The sequence below is a fragment of the Erpetoichthys calabaricus genome, chromosome 4 (genome assembly GCF_900747795.2).
Source record: "Erpetoichthys calabaricus chromosome 4, fErpCal1.3, whole genome shotgun sequence".
NCBI lineage: Eukaryota > Metazoa > Chordata > Cladistia > Polypteriformes > Polypteridae > Erpetoichthys > Erpetoichthys calabaricus.
This window is the reverse complement of record NC_041397.2, coordinates 47,950,207-47,971,958: the sequence shown is the minus strand read 5'-3', so window position 1 is coordinate 47,971,958 and position 21,752 is coordinate 47,950,207. Positions and strand designations below refer to the sequence as shown.

At 36.9% G+C, this 21,752-nt stretch overlaps 1 protein-coding gene across 2 annotated transcripts in view; it reads left to right on the top strand.

Annotated features, from left to right (window-relative positions):
* The window catches only part of pola1 (polymerase (DNA directed), alpha 1), a 452,854-nt gene that overhangs the window by 214,096 nt on the left and 217,006 nt on the right, over positions 1–21,752 (top strand). For both annotated transcript variants that reach the window (XM_028799416.2, XM_028799415.2), the window contains exons 30-32: positions 6,284–6,416; positions 8,270–8,401; positions 12,363–12,537. In XM_028799416.2, the coding sequence (XP_028655249.1) occupies positions 6,284–6,416; positions 8,270–8,401; positions 12,363–12,537 (440 nt within the window). The remainder of the gene's footprint in view (positions 1–6,283; positions 6,417–8,269; positions 8,402–12,362; positions 12,538–21,752) is intronic.

Sequence of the window (21,752 nt, the reverse complement as noted above, 5' to 3'; positions counted from 1 at the left end):
GATGAGTTTTGGCTGCAAAAAGACTGGACTAGCAAAATGTTCCATTCCAGCTTTACAAAGAAAACTAGAGGTGTGGGAATTCTTATACACAGAACAGTCTCATTTGTAGTATCAGATGTAGTATCTGATCCTGAAGGGAGATATGTGATTGTTATAGGTAATTTATTTAACTGTAAAGTGATTTTGATAAATATTTATGCACCCAATGTCTGATAGGGAATTCATGCAAAATGTATTTGCATTCATTCCAAATGTGAACACTCATAAACTTTATAAACCTGGAGGTTTCTAAACCAAAACTCAAGAACATATTCTTTCTACTCACCAGTACATCATTGCTACTCAAGAATGTATTATTTCTTTGTAGATAACAATTTCTTGCCTATGATTAAATCTTGTAAGTACAACGCTATTGTTATTTCCAACCATGCCCCTTTGATTTTGGAGCTAAAATCATTATGCCCCAGATGCTCTTGCATCTTGTAGATGGTGTCTTAATCCACTTTTATTAGCAGATGAGAACTGTACATAATTTATATCCAAGCAAATCAATATTTTCTTAGAGACAAAAGCATTCTCAGAGGTTTCTGCAGGAATACTCTGGGAAACCCTGAAGGCCATCTTAGGAGGACAGATTATCTCATATCTTTCCCACAGCAATAAAATGGAAACCAAGAAGGTATCGGAGCTAATCAGCAAACTTACTAGAATAGATCACGAAAATGCCAAGTGGGGCACTTCATAGGAAAAGGCAGGCTCTGCATTCAGAGTTCAACCTCTTTCATCATTATTATGAACATGGAGTGAAAGCTAACAAGACCTTAGCTCAACAAATCCACAAGCAAGAAGTTTGCAATGCAATCCCAGCAATCACCAACACAAACGGAGACAAAATCATTGACCATAAAAATATAATGCACACATTTAGATTCTACAATAAATCCTTATATTCTACTCCGTTTAAAGAAGACAAGACACAATCTAATGCATTTCTGCCTGCTTTACAGCAGGGGCGTGTGGTCAGGGGAGGCATTATGAAAAGCAGAAATACTAATAATGATAACATAAAAAAAAATCTGTCCACTGGTCTTTGCTATAAATTTGTTTTCTGTATGATTCCAATAATTTTGATCATTTTTATAGTCACAATTGCTGAATTTGCACATTTCCTGTTCAAATACAGGGGAGAAAATCGAGGTGTGGCAGCAATGAGCCGAGCCTCACCGCAGACTGCACTCTCCCACATTCACTGGGTTACTATATGCAATTGGCCCATGCCTGTTGCTGTCTCTCTGTATGTCACCAATATAGTGTTTACATGCACATTTATTATACACCCTGACTTTCCACAGTCTGGCTAATATCTTTAATGAATGTGTGACATATTTAGTCTTGCTGATCGAACATAAAACTGCAGTGAGAAGGCACAAAGTGAGGCAGACAGTACCATGCCGCTCCGAAGGGAGCACACGTGAGCCCAAGAGGCGCTTGTTTGCTGCTGTTCTTCTATGCAGACCCTCAGGGCACCAATAAGTTAGCGATATCAGAAAGTCAAGTGCACTGCAGTGGTCCGTTTATTTTTATTTTTTGTTCTGACTGACTGCCAAAATGGAAGATTAAGACTTTTAAAACTAAAGGAAAATAAGGAGGTCTTTTACATGAAAGTGATGAAGATTTTCATGGAGAAGGATAGGCGCATGAATTTCATTTACAAATAAAGGTAAGACTGTAAACGGTTTTCAATTTTATAAAAAATGGGATCAGACTAAGAAAAAAAAAACAATCTAATATTTAAAAACTAAATTTTGACCTTAAAAATATTCTTTTTTCTTATCTTTTTGTTGAATGGTCTATATTAAAATTGATTAAAGCATCAGAATTAAAAGCTTTTAAAAACAACTAATTATTTAAATTAGGGTCAAAATTGAAATCTGTTTTTTTTTTTGTACACCACTCAATACTTTAATTTGTATTGAATGAGTATGAATTGTGGAATTGCACCGGCAAATTTAGAACACATGGAGGGTGCAGAGGAAATGCGCTCTCTCTCTGCTATAAATATTCTTTCTTAGCCAAATCTGTACCCTACCAATCTGTGTGTAAAGAATGCTGATGAGATATGAAACATAACTAGTAATCAATGTGCAGGCTGCCAATTAAATAGTGAATAAGCTACTCTTTTGGGTTCATATATTTGTAAATCTGACTCTGAAGGAGTCAGTGCTTCGCCAGCCATGAACCTCACCACACGTCACTGCATTATAGATACCACAAATAGATACTCTTAGTGCAGAGGATTGGATATGTCTCTGGCACTATCAGAATTACTAGATGCTATAAACTCACTTAAGAGTGGGAAAGCAGCCGGCTCTGATGGCTTCCCTGCTGAATTTTATAAGAAATTCAAAACTCCGCTAGCTCCCCTTCTGTTAGCAACACTTACAGAAGCTAGAGAAAATAAAATTCTACCATAAACTTATTACCAAGCATTACTTACCGTCTTTCCTAAACAAAATAAGGACATATTACAATGTTCATCATACAGACCAATTTCACTTCTGAATAATGATGTTAAGATACTCACCAAAGTCGTAGCTAGATGAATGAAGAAAGTGCTGCCATCGGTAATATCACTAGAGCATACTGGATTTATTAAAGGCAGACACTTAGTTTACAATCTTCGATGCCTGTTTAATGTAATATATTCACCCACAAAGTCAAACACCCCGGAGAGGATGATATGCTCCACAATATCTTAAGGAACTCCTTATACTACAATCCACTACAGGAAACCCCTGTTTTGCAAATACCTACCGCCTTCGCCACCCTGTGACCAAACTTCGTACAATGGGTGAATGAGCCTTTGCAGCCGCTGCTCCACAGCTCTGGAATGCCCTACCAGAGAGCCAGAGAACACAGCAGATTGTGGACTGTTTTAAAAAAACAGCTGAAGACTTTTCTATTTAGGAAAGCTCATTAATAAGAATGCTACTAATTATTGTTGTTTTATCTCTTTTTTTATCTTGCTTTGCCATTATTTAAACTTTTCTATGTAGCCCTTTGAGATTTACTACTAATGTAAAGTGCCCTATAAATAAAATGCATTATTATTATTATTATCATTGGATGCAGATAAAGCATTTGATATGGTTGAATGGAACTGCATTTTCACTACATTGGAGAAATTTGGGTTTGGCCCGAACATTTGTGCATGGATCAAACTACTGTATACCAATCCAGAAGCTTCAGTTTGTATTAACTCCATTAATTCAGAATACTTTAAACTAGAACGTGGTACCAGACAAGGATGCCCCTTATAACCACTGCCTTTTGCAATTGCCATTGAGCCACTGGCAATTCACTGATGAAATTCTTATGAGATAAAGGAGATTATCAGAATTCATGATCATGGCTACCCTAGTGCCCAGAGAAGTTTGTGAAGGGTTGTCATGGGAGCTCTTGTACACCAATGGTTATGTTTTGATTTCAAAAAGTGAAGCTCAATTGATGGAGAAGATACTAAAATGGAAAGTTGGTTTTCATGTGAAAGACCTCAAGGTAAGTGCAGAAAATGATGGTTGTAGGTAAAGTAGCAGGAAAAGTGGAAGAGGTGCGTTTGTGGGTAATCTGCAGATGGTGAGTGTGGCCTTTGTAAAAGCATTTGGGAGTGGTGCGGAATGCTGAAGAAGTGTGTGTTAATTTAGGTATTATGTGGAAGTGAATGTCTGTGCTACGGTTTGCATATTTGTAGCTAGTAATCCAACAAGGGAGAAAATCAGTCACATATCTTAAACATAGTTTTTTTAGTTTCTAAGCTTTCAACAACCTACCAGGTGTCATCATTGGACCAAAACGATTAGACATACAGGAATCAAAGGCAATATATAGCAAATGAGGTGGTGTGTGCCCCAGGATGGGGTGGGGTGGGGGTGTGGATCAATAAGGTGGAGTTCGGAGAAAGTTGGTCATAAAGTCTTTAGGTGTCCTCTTTAAGCCTGCTTATGCTGGGTTCATGTCCAAATGTCTGTTAATGGCTTTCTTTGAATGCCATGATTCAGCCATCTCTCTGGCACTTTTAGTATTAACCCTGAATTTTACTTGCATCATGTCCCAGTTAAATGTGTGTCCGGTTGAACTTATATGTGTGTATACCAGATATTGCGGGCTTCTTCCTCCTGACAGAGTTGTGAGTGTTTTATAGGTTTGTCCCATGCATACAGGTAGGCATGCACTGCATGGTGTAATGTAAACTGCGTTCTATGTCTCTGATGCAGCTTTCTTGCTTTTGGCATTAAAAAGAACAGTATGCAGAGTATTTGCAGGATTATGGGCTATTTTGATGCTAATTTTCAGAAGGTAGGTAAGTTCTGTTACTTGGGTGACATCTTGAATGCTTGCTTATAGAGGTGCAGGCACAACAGTCATAGCCAGGGTGAGAATTGCATGAAGGAAATTCTGAAAGCTATCCATAATTTTGACATCTACAGGAATGACTATAATTTGTGAAAGCTTTTTGATGAGGAGTACTATGTTCTATGAGAGTGAGACATGGCCAATGAAAGTGGGACACGAAGCAATACTGGAAAAACAGATGAGAATGATCAGATGAAAGTTTCACATGTCACAGATTGAGAGGAAGACAAATGCAGATTTATGAGAAAGACATCTTGTTGAGGCTATAGGTTTTGTTTTAAAGAGAAACAGACTTAAGTGATTGAGGGAATAGGTGCACCATGAAGGATGTGGAGGCTATTTAGCCCAACAGATATGGTAAAAAAGATGTGGTTGGAGTTGGTTTCAGATGACGTGAAAAGAATGTGTCTCACTCCATAAGATGCCCAGTACAGAGGAGGTAGAGGAATAAGATTTAGGAGGTAATGTCTAACCTATATAAATTCTGAAAATGAGTGTTAAACCTGTGTTTTCTATATTAGTTTACCTGTAAAATTGTGGTCTGATCTTCAGCTAAGTCAGAATGATATACAATACACCTAGACTAGTAACATACACACAACTGTACTTCTTCTTGTCAATAATAAACACATCTTTAGGCATTCGTAATCAAGGTTAGAAACATTTGTGAATCCTTCTATTTGGCTACTAACACAACATTTCTTATCAGCAATAACCTTACACAACAGTTTCTTTTCATTGATATTTCTTGCTAACGTATGGACTCTGACTTGTCCATTCCAGTACACAACTTGGCTGTGCTGTCCAGGTGCAGCAAGATAGCATGAAACCCTTGACTCCACTTTTGGAGACGTCATTAGCCTAGAATATCACATACTTTTTTCAACCTGTACTTTGTATGTTTAAATGATTTATCCAGTACTAACAAAAAGTTGTGCAATTGAGTTTAAAGTCGAATGTCATGACAATGTTTGATGATTGCTGTAAATATCTATATAAATGTTTATAATATCTAAATAGCTTTTGTTGGTCGCTTCTTGTGCTACTTCCAAAAATTTGTCAAAATAATTAAGAAGCCAGTTAATCAATAAGGGAAAGCACAAAATGGAAAACATTTGCTGCAATACTGGAGGAGTAGTTGCAGAAATAGGCAACTAAGGCTAATGAATATTAATTCTTAGTGCCATTAACATCATGGCAGTATTGTGGCTTAATTTTTGACAAGTGAGATGCATGGTAGTGTTTTTTTTTTTTTTTTTCCTCCCCTCTCCTTTCTTTAACACGTGTCTTGTAATTAATGTTTGTTTTGTAGCTGTTTCCTGCATTTTGCATTATGAAATGACTTCTGCTTTATTAAGCAGAAAAAGGAATTACAGTTTATAATGGACACCACGCTGGTTTTCTGTTGATTTTTGTCAACATAAAAATTGTGATTGTTTTTTAAATGACTAAGCAATGACAAAATTTGTCAGACACAAAGCACAAGCAGTGTATGCAGCATGTAGCTGTTTGCCTCCAAGTCTTTGCCTGTTTTCTTTATTTGCATTTTGCTTTTTTTAGGTAAAATCATATGTTTTTACACAGTATATTGTATCATAAACAGGTCACAGTTTTGTAATGTTTTTTTTTAATGCAACATGTCATTTAATGTTTCTTTGCAAAATTGCAGATAATTTATAGACTTTTTTCTTTAAAATTATGTAGTAGTATACAGCCATACTTAATAATTTCAACATAATTAATTTTATACTAATAATAGCTTTAAAATATATTTGATCTTTTTGAATGTTTTGCTAGTATTATTTCAGGTAGTAGATAACTTTGTGATCAATAGACTGACTTACTGTTTCTGTTGACATCTGTTCTGTAGCTACGTTATCAGTCAGATTCTTTCTGATCAGCCCCGGGATATCATTGTGGAAAACATACAGCGGAGGCTTATAGAAATTGGAGAAAAAGTTGTGAATGGTAGCATCCCTCTTAACCAGTTTGAAATCCACAAGGTAAATGTTTTGTCTGTACATCTTAACACATGGTTGGTTCATGATACTTTTCCTAAATAAATACAATATCAAATATGTTGCCATCTGACATTTTGAAAAGTGACTTCTTTTTATAGATATTGTATTCATTTTAGCATCTTCTGAGGCTTTGTGGAATTTATATCAAATAAAATATACATTGTAATTTATTGATATTGAAATAAATCAGAAGCTTGAACATGATTTCCACCACAAAACCCCTTTTTCTCATATTTCCCCTGGTGATCTTGCATGTTCATCTGGTTAATCTCAGACTTTACCAAAATTATTTTTCAACTTCTTTAGTCTATTTTACTCCCGTAAAGCAAACAATTTCATACTTTTTTTAAAAAATATGTCTTTAATGTATAGAAACTCCTTTAAAAGTTTTAGAACCCACTTTTAGCAGACTGTACACTGATGAGAGCTACTTAAGAAATGTTTACTATAAATGCCACACCTGTTATACACTCTACTCATCCACACTATACAATACTTTGCTCCCCTCTATCACTATAGTTTTACCTGCACGTAGCTTCAGTTTTTCTTCACAGAACAGATAACCAGTGAAATTTCTAATTTTTAAACCAACCTTTCGCTATCAATTTCTGCACTCGCAATAATCATTCTTACAATTCTGATTTTCTTAATGCCCATTCACCCCTTCTTATGGTACATCAAAAATCTTTTAATTTGTTAATTGAACCTATTTCTCTCTCATGTAATTTTTACTTAATTTCCTTCACGGTAAAGCTAAGGTAAATTCCTCTGCCTTTTTCCTTCCATTAAAATAAAGTGCATTCATCTGACTTAATATGATCCCCAATTTGTTTTTCTAGTTCTTTCCTTTCTTTCTTTTTTTTTAATAACTTGCACAGGTCAGTTCTGCATTCAACTCCAAGACCACTTTCCACTTACAAAATTTTCAACAGCTTTCTTTTCTTGCAGCCAACAGCATCACTGTCATCCTAATTGTGTTTTTACTTGACAGTTTCTTCTTGTCGTCATTCCATTGGTGCCTTTCATAGACAACATCACAAAGTGCTTTGCAAAACAAGCAATAGTGCAAATCAAAGTAACAAAATAAAGAACATGACCATTTTTATATGTTAAATTGGAAGGAAACAAACAGAGGAGTCTACATAAGTAAAAACTGAAAATAGGTGGGAATACCTGATAGTAAGAGAAGACGATACAGTACTGTATCACTGTAATATGTACAGAAGATATAAATGGTTTTAGGCATAATTGACTAAAATGCAAGGGAAAGTTTTTTTAAATGTGATTTGTATTTGACTACTAATGCACCAATGCCTGTTCGTCTATGTCAATTCTCTTAATGCTATACAGATTTCTCTTATCATTCCTTATTGTTTGTGTCTCAATTAAGACTACTGCCATTTACATTCTTGCACCTTTTGTCATTGAGGTTTGTAGCATTTTTGATTTATGGTGTCTTTACCTCCAAGTTTAAGTTTCAGTTTGTCACATTTGCAATCTACCAGAGTCACCCAGGCATGTATCCCCTAATGGCCTGTTTGGCCTTTGCTAACCTGTTGCGCATGTTTTGAAGATATCTTCATCACCTTTAAAACAGCTTTATATTTGCTAATTTTTCCTTTTTCAAGCATCCATTTTCTCTATGAAATGCACCACATAAAATAGATCTTAAGTCAGTTGTTTGTTGCATATTATGTATAAAAAGGATGATATGTAATATTTTGGAAAAGTTGCAATTGCTGCAATTTCACAAGTTTATGTCACATATATAAATTTAATTTGTCTAAATATTGATCTATAATTTAGTTTTCTTATGCATCTATTTTTCTGCTTAGGCCTTGACAAAAGATCCTCAGGATTATCCTGACAAAAAAAGCTTGCCCCATGTACATGTAGCTTTGTGGGTAAACTCTCAAGGTGGACGAAAGGTGAAAGCTGGTGATACCATATCATATGTGATCTGTCAGGTAAATAATAACATTTACTTATATGTTTGGTTGATACTTGATTGCTACCTGCATTCTTTGTTTTTTTTATCTACATGCCCATCTTATTTATCATCTAATGTTCTGTTTTACCACTGATCAAAATCCTGCTGGGTGATTTGTGGTTATGGAGGATCTGCACCGTTATCATAGTATTACTTGTTAATAATTCCTATTTTTAATAGAGATTTGTTTACAAAAAATGAAAATACTAAATTGACACATTTCTAAGCAGTTTTATGCATAATTAAAGGTTAAGTGACTGTTAAAGGTAAGCCTAAATTGTAGTTCTAAACTAAAGTTCAAGCCATTTGAATGTAGAGTCATCAGTACTGCTTTCCTATTTGTGCAATTACCTTTAAATTGAAGGATGACAAAAGTTCACTTCCCTTCAGTTTCATCAATTTGAATCAGTAAAATAGACATACCTGTTACAGTTGATTGTCATCAGCATAGAAAAAGTTAATGTTATGTTGTTTTTTAAATTATATCTCTTATAACATGTCAAGATTGTGTCTTCTGTAGTAACATATCAAGACAACACATCAAGAAAATAAAGTGTTCTTCCCTTAGGAGCTCCACATTTAACAGCAGACAGGAAAGAAGGAGCACTGCCATCATTTTTCTGCAAGATATGAAAAGTATTTGATGAAATAAACCAACTAACAATAGTGCCTGAAGCTCTAACTCAATTCTGAAACATGGGCAGTAGAATGCTATTGTCAGTAGTTTGAAAAGCTGTTGTTAAATCTAAAATCACAATAATGGCACCATTTTTTGTTTGCATTTGTCATTTACAACAAATTTAAGGATTTCTGTGAGCTGCAGTTAGGGCAAAGTCCATTCTGAAATTTCTGTTAAATGTTGGATTTTTTTAAGACATGATTTCAATTATAGGCTTACAATTCTCTAAGCTCGTTAGAAAGAAAAGGTAAATCTGAAGTTAGTCTTTAATTTTTAAGAGCTTATACTGTAAATCCTAAGTCGCCTAATAAAACTAACAATTATAATTACATTTTTAAGACTTCTGTTATTTCCGATTATATCAGTTTGCTGCAAAAAAAGAAAAGGCAAATTGTGACTTTTGCCAAGTTCATCTCCACCCCATTATTGAAAGCTCACTTTTTCTTTCTTCATGGCAAGCTCTTAGGTGTCAGGTATACTCATAAAAGTGGAAGATTACACCACAAAGCCCACTGGCATAGACATTTCTGTAGAAGAAGCTGTGCTGTAGAACTGCTTCATGGAATGCTGCCATGTGAAATATAAGTGGCAGTGAAAACACAGGTAGCAGTGCACATGTGGACAAGCTGACTTGAGAAAAACCTTGACAGATTGGAATAATAAAGCAATATTTGTTTACCTATCTGTAATAAAAGGAAGGACAGAAATCATAAACATGCAATGTGAAGACAACAGCAATAAGTTTTAAATGGCAAAAACAAAAGCAGGGTTCAAAAAAGGTAAAAATTAATATACACAAATAAGACAAAAACAAAAAAAAAAAATTAACAAAAATACCCATGAGGTAGGGTGCAGTGTTAGATCAAAGTGCCAATGTCAGGTTACTCTCATTTCTTTTATACCACTTAGTATATGACTTTTCTCATTGCTACAGCACAGAAACAAACTGCGGTAGTATGGGTTAAAGATTATTTCATAAGGACGGTAGTGGCTTGGATGGAGCAAGTACAATTAAATTGCATCCCCTCTTTTAAAATGTTAATTGCATTTAATTGTTATAGAAATATTTCTTCAGGGGCACGGACTATGAAAATTTACATTTTATATGTAACTTTTAAAGTTTGTAACTTTTCTTTAATATGGTGTTGACTATCTTCTACATCTCCTATAAATCCTATAAATATTGGGTTTTGTGCAACTGCTTGCATGTCACGCCCTACTTACAAACAGTCTCTCAGAGACACTTTAACATCCCAAAAGACAAGGAAGTGAGACAAAAAGACAGCTGCTGTACAGGCTTTTAAATGATTGATGCACAGCGCGACATACAGAACATGCAGCTCAGTAGCAGCATCTTCTGTACAGGTTTTTAAATGATCGATGAACAGCGTGACATGCAGAACATGCAGCTCAGTAACAGCAGCTTCTGAACAGACTTTTAAATGATTGACGCGCAGCACAACATGCAGAACACGCAGCTCGGTAGCAGCAGCTGATCCGTCCACATCTCCTTAGTTTGCGTTCAGCCCCGCCCTTCACAATGCAAGCAGCAGAGACGCGAAGTGGTGAGCATGATCACACATACAATATATATATGCCAAATACCACTGACTCACTCATCACGAAATCTCCCAAACCATGAGGACTTGGGATTTGAAATTTGGAATGTAGGTTACCCTTGGCCCATAGGTGCTCGCTAAGAAACGGTTTTAAAAATTTCATGGTCCAACTGTGAAATTTCTTAGTTTTTTAGACCCGTTTGTATGTCTGGCTGCTTTTCACGAGATAACTACTTAACAGATTTAGATCAGGTTTTTTTCTACAATTTGCAACTTTCTCATTGCACTAAGTATCATAGTTCGCTTGTGGTACCAATTTATTAGCCCGAATCCGAGAGAGACTCACTGGGCTACAGGGAGGGGGAGGCGGGGCCCTCCTCATTCACGCAACTGCCTCAGGGCGTAACCTTAACTCTGCTTAGTTAGTGAACAAGAGAAATACTTAACAGATTTAGATCTTTTTTTTTTCTATAATTTGCTTGAACATTCCAGGGGATTTTGCGACTTCTGTCATTGTGCTAAGAATCATAGTTCGCTTGCGGGAGCGATATATTCACGCTAATCCAAGACAGAGGCTGCGGGCTGAGGGGAGGGGGAAAGAATGATGTCAGGAGTAGAAAGTTGGTTGGGGCCGTCTTCACTGTCCTGTTTCACTAATACACAGGCGAAGCCGCAGGGGATGACTAGTATATCTAAATTAAATAATTAATATGCACACACACACACTGTATGTAGTATGTATGTATATAAAACTGAATATTACACCACATCTGGATTTCTTGTGTTTTACTATTTCTGTTACTGATTCATCTGTGAAATTTATTTACAGACATATAGAATGCAGTTTATTATTACAAATTAATCGATTATTTTTCTGTCAGTATGTAATTAACACTAGAATCCATGAAACCTACGAAAAAAAATCGTAATTCCGGCGCACCTTAAATTCCTTCAGAGCTCAACTCGGGCAAAAAGTTCTCCTAGATCATGCCATGGCTCCTTATGTGCGTGTGATGTGCCTGGAGTTGTACAGGGTAAATGATACAGTATATTGATATATTTCGAATATATGCATTTCATGTGTGCTCTACAAAGATCTGGGTAAGTGTAAGATGAAAGGAAATGCAAGAAATGCTTAACACATACCTAAAGTAGAAACTTTTTCCATGTTATGTTTTTGTTGTTCAGTTTCATTCTCGAATAAAAGCACACTTGTTTCATTATACCTTGGAGAAAGTGTTTATTTTATATTCCAGTATCCACTTCAAGGAGAGTGGATCTATCTCTGCCTCTCTCACACACTCGCACACACATTCATACGTGAAAATGTCACTGTTTAAAAACGCTATGTCATTTGAACATGAGTTGTCATTTGAACATGTTCGTTTTTTTTTTTCTTCAATCTTGCCTGTACAGTAAGAAGTCTGTCTTCATTTTCAATATCATGCACTGTAACAGAGTACAGGCAAGATCGGGGGGGGAAAAAAATGTTCAAATGGCATAGTGCCTTCAAATACTGACATTTTCGTGTGTGTGTGCATGTGCAAGTGTATGTGCAAGAGAGGCAGAGACAGATTCAATCTAATTTTCGTAACCTTTAAGGATTCTAGTGTTATATTTTACAGTAAGATGCTCTAGATTGAAATATGATTAATATTACAGTATGTTACTACAGTTACGTGATTATTTTGTATTTTTAGGATGGGACAAACCTAAGTGCTAGTCAGAGAGCATATGCCCTAGACCAGCTAACGAAACAGGAGAATGTACGTATTGATAATCAGTACTACCTTTCCCAACAAATACATCCTGTGGTGTCTCGAATCTGTGAGCCAATTGAAGGGATTGACTCTGTGCTCATTGCTACCTGGCTGGGTAAGTTCTTCATTGATGCATTCAGTTTATTCACACTGGAATTTCAAGAACTCATACACAATTTTACTTTCAAGGAAAATACATAGTTTAATTTTTTTCTTATTGAATTCATCCCAATCATCCTAATCTACTATACTCTTTAACTTTTGCTTATGCTTTTGTAATAATTTTAAAAGATTACAGTCAGTTTTTGTCATTGACATTCCTTTATGATAAATGCTTATTTCTCTAATAGTTATAAATTTACCTTATTAGAAGTACAGTAATCCCTCCTCGATCGCACGGGTTGCGTTCCACAACCTCCCGCGAAAGGTGAAAATCCGCGAAGTAGAAACCATATGTTTATATGGTTATTTTTATATTGTCATGCTTGGGTCACAGATTTGCACAGAAACACAGGAGGTTGTAGAGAGACAGGAACTTTATTCAAACACTGCAAACAAACATTTGTCTCTTTTTCAAAAGTTTAAACTGTGCTCCATGACAAGACAGAGATGACAGTTCCGTCTCACAATTAAAAGAATGCAAACATATCTTCCTCTTCAAAGGAGTGCGTGTCAGGAGCAGAGAATGTCAGAGAGAGAGAGAGAAAAAGCAAACAAAAATCAATACGGCTGTTTGGCTTTTAAGTATGTGAAGCACCGCCGAACAAAGCAGCTGCAAGGATGTACAATGTAAAGGTAATCTTTCAGCATTTTTTAGAGGAGCATCCGTATCCTCTAGGCCAGTGTGCGAACAGCCCCTCTGCTCACACCCCCTCCGTCAGGATCAGAGAATGTCAGAGAGAGAGGGACAGAAAAACAAACAATCAAAAATCAATACGCGCCCTTCGAGCTTTTAAGTATGCGAAGCACCGTGCGGGAAGCATGTCGCTTGACAAAGCAGCTGCACAGAATGGAGCAACATGAAGGTAATCTTTCAGCATTTTTAGACGAGCGTCCGTATCGTCTAGGGGTGCGAACAGCCCCCCTGCTCATACCCCCTCCACCAGGAGCAGAGAATGTCAGAGCGAGAGAGAGAAAAGCAAACAATCAAAAATCAATACGTGCTGTTTGATCTTTTAAGTATGCGAAGCACAGTGCTGGAAGCATATCGCTTGACAAAGCAGCCATATGTAAGCCCAGCAAGAAAGAGAGCAATGTGAAGGTAATCTTTCAGCGTTTATTGAGGAGCGGCCGTATCCTCTACGGGTGCGAACAGCCCCCGTGCTCACAATATATTTGAGGAGTTTTATTTAATACATAATACGCGCTCTGGTTGGGTAGCTTCTCAGCCATCTGCCAATAGCGTCCCTTGTATGAAATCAACTGGGCAAACCAACTGAGGAAGCATGTACCAGAAATTAAAAGACCCATTGTCCGCAGAAATCCGCGAACCAGCAAAAAATCCGCGATATATATTTAAATATGCTTACATATAAAATCCGCGATAGAGTGAAGCCACGAAAGTCGAAGCGCGATATAGGGAGGGATTACTGTATCTGAGTATTTTATTGTTATACGTGTTTGAAGGTTTGCTCACATTGACTTGTTTAAAAAAAAATATAAAAGTTATAAAAAAAATTTAAAAAATTAAAGAATTTACAAACAATTTAAAGAAATGTTGTAAGATAAATTTATACATTATGCAATACATAAAATGTACATATGTACACATTATTGTTTTAAGTCCATACTCCAGTTGTCCCATCATTTCTGGTGATGCTTCCATTCCTAGGCAGACTAAGTTTCCCCATTGATGCTAAGAAAATGAGAAAATGGGTAAGGCTTACAGTAGTAATGCTAAATAAAAAAATTAACTGCAATTAATTAAAAAGCAATATATGAAATGACTGTAAAAATAGCTTAACAAGAGTATGCTATTCTAAAATGAGCATCCACCCTTGATCTAAATTCTAACATTGATGTGGCTTCTGTAAGCTTTAAGGTAGATATTGCAGACTTTAGGGACCTATAATTAAAGACACTGACTTCTATGCTAGTTTCATTAATCTTGGCATTTTTATTTAGAGGTGCAATGTATGCTAGTATCAGCATTTGTTGTTTCCGTAGGGAAACCAGGAATTGTGAAATTGAAGATTTTAGTATGTACTCAAAACTTAACTAGAAAATTGTGAAGTGAGTTAAGATCTGGAATTATGTGATCATACCTACTAGTTTTAGTTGCAATCATGTCATGTTCTTAAGGGTAGAGTAGTAGTTTCATAATCTGAACAGGCTGAACCTAAACAATAAGTTTTTAGTTGTTGTTTTGCAGTCAGTAGCCATAAACCAACATGAAGAATAGAAAACTGTGCATCTAGATGCTGAAAGCAAGTATTCTATCAGAATCAAAACCTAGAATATGGGCAAAATAAAAGTAATTGTGTGGAGTGGTAATGCCTTTCAGTAGCGGTAAGACCTGGAGTTTAGAAAGCGCTACCAGATGTCTTTCTATTAGCTAACCAAATGATGTGGGGAGTTATCTTCAGATGGCACTTCATAATCATTTATAGGTTTGTTTGCATATGGAAAAAACTCCTTCTGTGATTGCCATATCTACTTGTCTTTCTGCATTAAAAATTAGACACTTATTTTGTTAAAATTTGGTGTGCATATTCTTTAAGGGAATTGGTTAGGGAAAAAGTCCATATTTTGTAGAGATATCTAGAATAGGCCTACACACGCTGTATAAAGTTTTGAAATTTCAAAATCTCCCATTAAAATTTGTAATAATAGGGTGTTGTTCCATGTTAGCCTTTATGGGTGTAATGAGATGTTAAGCAAAATGACACCTTTTATTTTCTAACTAAAACGATTACAATATGCAAGATTTCTAAGCAACTCGGGCCCCTTTTTCAAGTGCCTGAAGACAAAAAAAAAACAAAAAAAAAAAACTTTAACTTTCAAATCAGTTAACTAAATCTTTGCATGCACCTGAATGTTATGCCATGCACACATTTTATAACTTGCCATTTAGATGCGAATGCTTGTTTAGTAAGTATCTCAGGAAAAAAAAAAAAATTTTAAAGTGCATCATTTAGCACTTTTATGTCAGAAATGAGTTTCAATAGAAAGTGTGATTGCTTTGAAAAAAACAAATATCCATGATAAGAAACAAAGCTCAATAAGACATCAGTTATTTCATAAAGCAAATGCACACAAACTTTGTCGTGGAGAGACGGGCTCATCTCCAAGGCATATAGTGTGTATTGCCTTAAATGAATGTTACTATTGTAAGGTTTCTGAACTCTTTTGGGACTTCTCCAATATCTACCCCTGACTCCACCCCCGCCCCCACCCTGAAACAGCAAAGAACATCCTTAAGCGTGATCGCCATGTCTGTGGAAGACAGTTTATCTGTTGCCGGGGCAAATGCAGGCTCCCAGCACTGCAGCGGCTTGCAGCAAAAGCAAATCCGAACTGACCGCAGCCGTGCTATAAGCACTTGTCTTTGGGTGATGCAAGAAACATTATAAATGCACGGAACAGTATTACTTGGCCACTAACCTGGCCACGATGCTGCCTGATTGCTGTGTCTGTGTATAGGACAGTACTAGATCCTGCTACTATAAATAACCCTGCTCTTCCTATTTCAAGCTGAATAAAGCTGGTTTTTCTAAAGTATTGAGACTCAGCCTCGTGTTTTGGGGTGCAAGACAGGGACTTGCACGTCACATGGTACCAGGAGTGGGGTCCTTGCACCGATGGATCCCCAAGAAGTACAGCAAGCTCAGGCAGGCTTCATATATCTCCACCCTTGACCTCACAAAGGGTTATTGGCCGGTCCCCAGTAGAAGTCTTGTTGTGAGAAGACTGCATTCACCACTCCGGATGGGTTGTTTGAATTCGCTGCACTCCCTTTTGGTCTCCATGGTGCACCGCTGACCTTTCTATGAATGATGGACCAGATCCTGCATCCCCATTCCGCATATGCAGGTGCCTATCTTGATGATGTGGTCATTTTCAGTAATGTCTGGGAATCTCATCTTGTCCCCTTTCGGGTGGTACTTGACAGTTTATGGCTGGCAGGGTTGGCAGCCAACCCTAAAAGTGCAACCTTGTATGTTGGAAACCCACTCTCTGGGATATTCCATGGGCAAGCGTTTGCTCAATCCTCAAATGGACAAGGTGGGAGAGGTGCTTGCATATCCCTGTCCCAAAACACAGAGGCTGGTTCGTTCCTTCCTCAGGCTCATGGGGTATTACAGAATTTATTCTGCAAACAGATGCTAGCACTTTCAGTTTAGGAGCGGCACTCTCACAATGTTTTCAGGGGAAAGAATACCCCATCACGTTTCTCAGCAGAAAGCTGCTACCCAGGAAACATAATTATTCGACTACTGAAAAAGAGTGCTTGGCGATTAAGTGGGCCGTGGAGGCCCTCTGTTACTATCTATGAGGACGACAGTTTACCCTGATGACTGACCATGCCCCACTACAATGGCTGTACAAATAGAAGATTATGAATGCCCGGCTCACTCTGTGGTCTATTAGTGTACAGGCTTTTTCTTCTGATGTTCGCCACCGTCCCGGGGCTGCACACATCAATGCTGATGTTCTTTCCTGCCTTGGACGGTTGCTTTGCCCACACCAGTGTAGAGGAGAGGAGATGTAAGGTTTCTAAACTCTTTTGGGACTCTCTCCAACGGGACGACACGCCAAAGAGTGATCGCCGCATCTGTGAAAGACAGTTTATCCGTTGCCAGGGCAACTGCAAGGCACATTATAAATGCAGGGATCAGTATTACTTGGCCACAAACCTGGTCACGACCCTGCCTGATTGCTGTGTATAGGAGAGTGGTACAGTTGTACTTGAAAGTTTGTGAACCCTTTAGAATTTTCTATATTTCTGCATAAATATGACCTAAAACATCATCAGATTTTCAGTCAAGTAGGCACCTTGTGTTATTTAAAGAACAGGGATCTATCAAAGTCTGCTCTTCACAACACATGTTTGTGGAAATGTATCATGGCACGAACAAAGGAGATTTCTGAGGACCTCAGAAAAAGAGTTGTTGATGCTCATCAGGCTGGCAAAGGTTACAAAACCATTTCTAAAGAGTTTGGACTCCACTAGTCCACAGTCAGACAGATTGTGTACAAATGGAGGAAATTCAAGACCATTGTTACTCTCCCCAGGAGTAGTCGACCAACAAAGATCACTCCAAGAGCAAGGCGTGTAATAGTCGGCGAGGTCACAAAGGACCCCAGGGTAACTTCTAAGCAACTGAAGGCCTCTCTCACATTGGCTAATGTTCATGTTCATGAGTCTACCATCAGGAGAACACTGAACAACAATGGTGTGCATGGCAGGGTTGCAAGGAGAAAGCCGCTGCTCTCCAAAAAAAACATTGCTGCTTGTCTGCAGTTTGCTAAAGATCATGTGGACAAACCAGAAGGCTATTGGAAGAATGTTTTGTGGACGGATGAGACCAAAATAGAACTTTTTGGTTTAAATGAAAAGCGTTATGTTTGGGGAAAGGAAAACACTGCATTCCAGCATAAGAACCTTATCCCATCTGTGAAACATGGTGGTGGTAGTATCATGGTTTTGGGCCTGTTTTGCTGCATCTGGGCCAGGGCGGCTTGCCTTCATTGATGGAACATTGAATTGTGAATTATATCCGAGAATTCTAAAGGAAAATGTCAGGACATCTGTTCATGACCTGAATCTCAAGAGAAGGTGGGTCATGCAGCAAGACAACGACCCTAAGCACACAAGTCGTTCTACCAAAGAATGGTTAAAGAAGAATAAAGTTAATGTTTTGGAATGGCCAAGTCAAAGTCCTGACCTTAATCCAATTGAAATGTTGTGGAAGGACCTGAAGCGATCAGCTAATGTGAGGAAACCCACCAACATCCCAGAGTTGAAGCTGTTCTGTACGGAGGAATGGGCTAAAATTCTTCCAAGCCGGTGTGCAGGACTGATCAACAGTTACCGGAAACGTTTAGTTGCAGTTATTGCTGCAATGGGGGGGTCACACCAGACACTGAAAGCAAAGGTTCACATACTTTTGCCACTCACAAATATGTAATATTCGATCATTTTCCTCAATAAATAAATGAACAAGTGTAATATTTTTGTCTCATTGTTTAACTGTTTTCTCTTTATCTACTTTTAAGACTTGAGTGAAAATCTGATGATGTTTTAGGTCATATTTATGCAGAAATATAGAAAATTCTAAAGGGTTCACAAACTTTCATGCACAACTAACACTAACAACACTATTGTAGATCCCGCTATAAGAAATAACCGTGCTGTTCCTGTTTCAAGCTGAATAAAGCTGGTGTCGCTAAAGTACTTAGACTGAGCCTCGTGTTTTGGGGTGCAAGACAGGGGACTCGCATGTCACCCTATTGATTAAGGCATTTTAGAACCAAAAACCTGAACTTAAATTTGGAAGAAATATGTGATCACCATTTATCTGCCTCCCCTCAAGCTCTTACAACCTGGAGGAATTGCACTGGGCTTATGCACTTCTTCATTAGAGGCATGCAAACCATTAATGGGCTTAGTTCATTTTTTTTGTTGGTTAGGTACTCACACTGCTGTTTCTTTAGATGTACAGTAAAAATTAAAGTGGGTAAATTTTGGTACGGAAATGTATTTATAAATTTAAAAGTAAGACACTTTTTGGTGCATGCTTATACCAGAGTATTAATTTTATTTTAGCCTGGACATGGTGCTTTTTTACTGTGTAATATGAGGGGCAGATTTTAAAATATTTTACCTATATATATTTACAGTACACACTGAAAAGCCTGTAAAATGCATAATAACTTGCCTTTTATAAACTGAATATATACAGCAAACTACTAATAATTGTTTTATTTATGTAGTAGTATACATTGTAATTCTAGTTTCCTTTTGCATCTTATGAACTCCGCAGTGTTTGGAAGTCAATTTTTTAGGATCCTATCAAATAATCAGTGGTTTATTAATTTTGCTATATGTTTGTATGTTAATAGAGGTAATCTTTTCAATGTAAATACTTAATGACCTGTGTCCAAATGTTGTAACACCTTTCACTTGCCATACACCACATAAGTTGATTGGTGATTCCCAGTTGGTGTTATATGGGTTTGGGGGATTGTGTAAGGTGGGCCTTGTGATGGACTTGCACACTGTACGATGTTGTTACCCTCCTTGCACTCGGTGATGCTGAGATCAGATTCAGTTCCTTTTAAAACTGAATTAGGTTTGGAGTGTTTGAGTATATGTTGTTTTTGTTTAAGGAGCAGTGCTATACTTTAATGTAATTCAGTATCACTGAAATGCAATGTCCCGTTACCTGCCCTGGTGACAGATTTTTTTCTGTGTATAAAACACATGTGCATGGGTGAAGTAAATACTGCAAGAAATCTGCATTTTGCCAGATAAATGATAAATCACTAGTAAATTCAGATGTGTGTCCATTAGTTGAGTTTACTTTTTCTGAATTTTTTTTCCCCTCCCCTAGGTAAGTTTGTCTTCAACAGACAGGTACTTGCATATAAACATAGCTACTTAAGTGATACTTATCATAATTCCACACTCAGCAAGTGCTCCATCTTGATCATTAGGTAAAACAAGAGCTGGGATCCTACACTTATCCCAGAAATCTAGCAAATCAGTTCTTTAGATGTCTCACTTCTTGAGATTTAATACTTCAACTATGCTTTGCCTGGTAGAAAAGAATGAAAATATTATACTTGATCAGCTTCTACAGAACAGTCATGAAACACTAACAAGACACTGTCATTTGTACCTATGGTCTCCTACTGCTAAAGTAAAAGAAGAGGTTTATTGATATTGTAGACATCAAACTTTGAAATAACTAAAACAGAAAAGCAAGCAAACCTCTGTGTTTCATGCCAGTGAATCACTGTGAACAATGTAATCTCTATTTATGCGGTTTTAATTTCTGTCACTGGCTGTTGTTCACATAAGGTGTATTGAGGCAGATCAGCAAGTGCCATAACATCCTTTTGTTAAGGCACACTCATCTGACATTTCAGCTCACTGATGCCACCCAGCATTTACTATGGGTTCTACAGCAAAATTGACCAACAGACTCAACTGGGCCTTTAAGGTACATGATAAATCAACATTGCAGGAATATGTTAGGTAAATAAAAATGCTTCTAGCAAGGTGATAGATTCCGGCAGATGATATATTTTAAAATATAGTTATATTCTGTAATGAAAATAGGCAACTACATATACAGTATCATAATTTTTTCTTTTGAAATAAGTTCCGCTTTTAAAGTGTATCGTGTAAGTGTTCAATTTGTTTATAAAAACGTGCATGAATTTGTGTATATGTGTGTTATATAATAGAATAATATACATATACTGTATACCGTACAGTACAAATAGTTTGTTTAACTGTCACTAGAGGGCATTATGGCATTATATAAATAATTCAAGATTAATGAATCACAACCTGCAATTTCATGTTTTCTGTCTTAAAGAAAAAATAATGTTAACGTTAAATTTCTAAAAAAGAATAATTATTTTAGTTTCTTGTTTACCTTTTTTATTACATAGAATATTTGATTGCAAGAAAGTACAATATAGCTAATTGTCTTTTATACTATATAGAAAATCTTTCAATTATGTAATGTTAAAAACTTTTATTTAGTTGATAGGAAAATACAATTTCTTTTTCTAATGGCAAAAAATGTGAGTTCTTCTCTAGACTGATATATAGATGCAGGGCCTTTTAATTAAGCGTTTTTCTTTTGAGAAGCAATGTTTTCTATAAGTCTGTCTAGACTCATTATACCAGTTAGAGCGTGTAATTGGTCCCCCTGGCACCAAGAAAGTGTGACCCGCCTACTGAATAAACTGCCTCTTGACTGCCACAGAAAGAAAGAACCTCTGTTTTTTTAAAGTATTCCTTATTTGATCCTCAGCTGTTCATGTGGCCTTCAGATCTGTAAGTCTAGGCCCCTGCAGAGTCTGACTGTTTGAACTTTTTTAAATGACTGACATGTAAATATTTTGGAATCCACTTCTTCAATTACAGAGAAATGTCAAAACAAGGAGTTACATCTAGCTAGATCTTAACTAATAGTGTCAAAAAGTCAAAATCTGCTCTAGGGAAGGTGAGATGGCTTGAGGGCTGGGGTTAGTACAATGTTATTATAAGAACATGGCATCAAACACAAACCACATATATCCCACTGCTGCAGTAACACTGGTAGCATTAATTGGTGTCAACTGTGTATTTGTGCCTCTTTTTCATTTTTT